This window comes from Apteryx rowi, unplaced genomic scaffold (assembly GCF_003343035.1).
Source record: "Apteryx rowi isolate R43461 unplaced genomic scaffold, aptRow1 scaffold_318, whole genome shotgun sequence".
NCBI classification, from domain to species: Eukaryota; Metazoa; Chordata; class Aves; order Apterygiformes; family Apterygidae; genus Apteryx; species Apteryx rowi.
In genome coordinates, this window is record NW_020449619.1 from 798,049 (window position 1) to 799,714 (window position 1,666).

General features: G+C 55.5%; 1 protein-coding gene across 3 annotated transcripts in view; it reads left to right on the plus strand.

Moving 5' to 3' along the window:
* The first annotated feature begins 1,444 nt into the window (after nt 1–1,444).
* The window catches only part of PIGU (phosphatidylinositol glycan anchor biosynthesis class U), a 22,526-nt gene continuing 22,304 nt past the window's right edge, over nt 1,445–1,666 (plus strand). The window contains exon 1 of one of the 3 annotated variants that reach the window (XM_026070767.1): nt 1,445–1,618. In XM_026070767.1, coding sequence (XP_025926552.1) covers nt 1,489–1,618 — 130 coding nt within the window. In that variant the 5' untranslated portion in view covers nt 1,445–1,488. The remainder of the gene's footprint in view (nt 1,619–1,666) is intronic. The other 2 variants (XM_026070765.1, XM_026070764.1) reach the window with 2 other exon arrangements.

A 1,666-nucleotide genomic window follows, 5' to 3' on the forward strand; every position in this document is an offset into this window, starting at 1 on the left:
ATCTGTGTCTCCCACTGACTAGATCCCCTATTAGGGAAAATTGAATTTAGTACAAAATGATGAGCTAGCTCCCTGTTTTCGATAAAGTACAGGAGGAATAAGGCAAGAGCTTTCCTGAGAAAGGTAAGAGCATAAACCTCGTAAGAATAATGTTTTCTACTTAGTTTCCTGACTAACAAGTCTTACTCATTAATTTTCAGCAAAAGCACCCAGTTGTGATCCTGGTTCACAGGTGGGCCTCAGAAGTATGCGCTTAGGCTCTGAAAGACTTTTTATAGGTGTGCCCTTTGGACTAATTTCCCTAAAGCCTGAAAAAGACTGAAAGCCACCTGTCTGGAAGATGTGACAATAAACTGAGCTTTTCCAAATGATGTTTACCCTATGGGCAAATAAACCAGAAGTGGAGACTTGATCTTATTCTATACATACTAATTTTTAGTGTGGGAAACACCCATATATTGGAAAGGTACATTCACCCTCCCAATTTCTTGACAAGGTTTAATTACCCACTTCTGATCACTAGCCAGGAATACGTGCAACTCCTGGCAATCTAAGTTAGCAATTAGAGCAATACCAGTACAAGGACTGTAACTAGATTTGTGGAGCCTCACTCAGAGCATTTATTTACAAATAAAACCAAAATCTTTCTACATGGGAGGCTCCTGAAGCACAGCTGCTTAGGCTTGGTGGGATCTATCTGAGCACTACCCGGGCTGCTCTCCCGCAGCCTCAGGCATCCCACCTCGGGCAACTGGTCCCCAAACTCCAGGCCCAAAGACAAAATGGGGAATTAAGGGGGGGGGGGGCTGCTCCCTTCAGCCAAGGCCGTGTCTTTATGCGAAGATGTAAGTGCAGGCAGCAGGACACAGCCAACCCTTTCCACAACCAGTCTCCTGCCCCGCACGGGGACGAATCCCCTGGCCCCTCCGGGGGGTTCCTGCACAGCAATCATGCCCGCTACCTCCAAATAAAATGACTTTGTGGCGCTGGCACACTGCATGCCCGCTCCGATGGACACGCAGAGGGGAAGCGGGCAGGCTGGCCACCTTCCCTCCCGAGGCCGCCGGCACGGTGCCCCGGGTGCCCGGGCAGCGGGAGAGGGGTGCCACTGTCCTTGGCACAACAGAGGCTGCTCTGCCCTGGGCGCAGTCATTACTACCCTTGCCACGGCTAACGACGGCAAAACTGACTTGAAAGAGGGCGGCTCCGGGGAAGGTGCCCAAGGGACCCCCGCACGAGGCCCGGCCACCCCGGGCTGCCCACACCGCCCTGGGAGAGGCCACAGGCCCAAAGCCTTTGCGCTCCCACTAGATTTGCCTCACTGCTCGCGCCGTAGCTCTCAAGTGGTGTCGGGAAGTGGCAGGTAGGTGTGCCGCGGAGGTTTCTGGGAAGTATAGTCTTCCCGGACAGGCTGGCGCGTTGGCGCCCCATTCTCCAGCGCCGCTCGGGAACTACAGCCGGTGGCCCGGCCGGTGTCACCCCGCTAAGATGGCGGCTCCCTTGGTGCTGGTGATCCTGGTGGCCGTGACGGTGCGGGCCGTGCTGTACCGCTCCAGCCTGGCCGCCTTCATCTCCGAGCGGGTCGAAGTAGCCTCGCCTTTGAACGCCTGGAAGCGGGGTGAGGCCCCGCGACCGGAGCCCCGCCGAGTCCGCGCAGAGGCTCCAC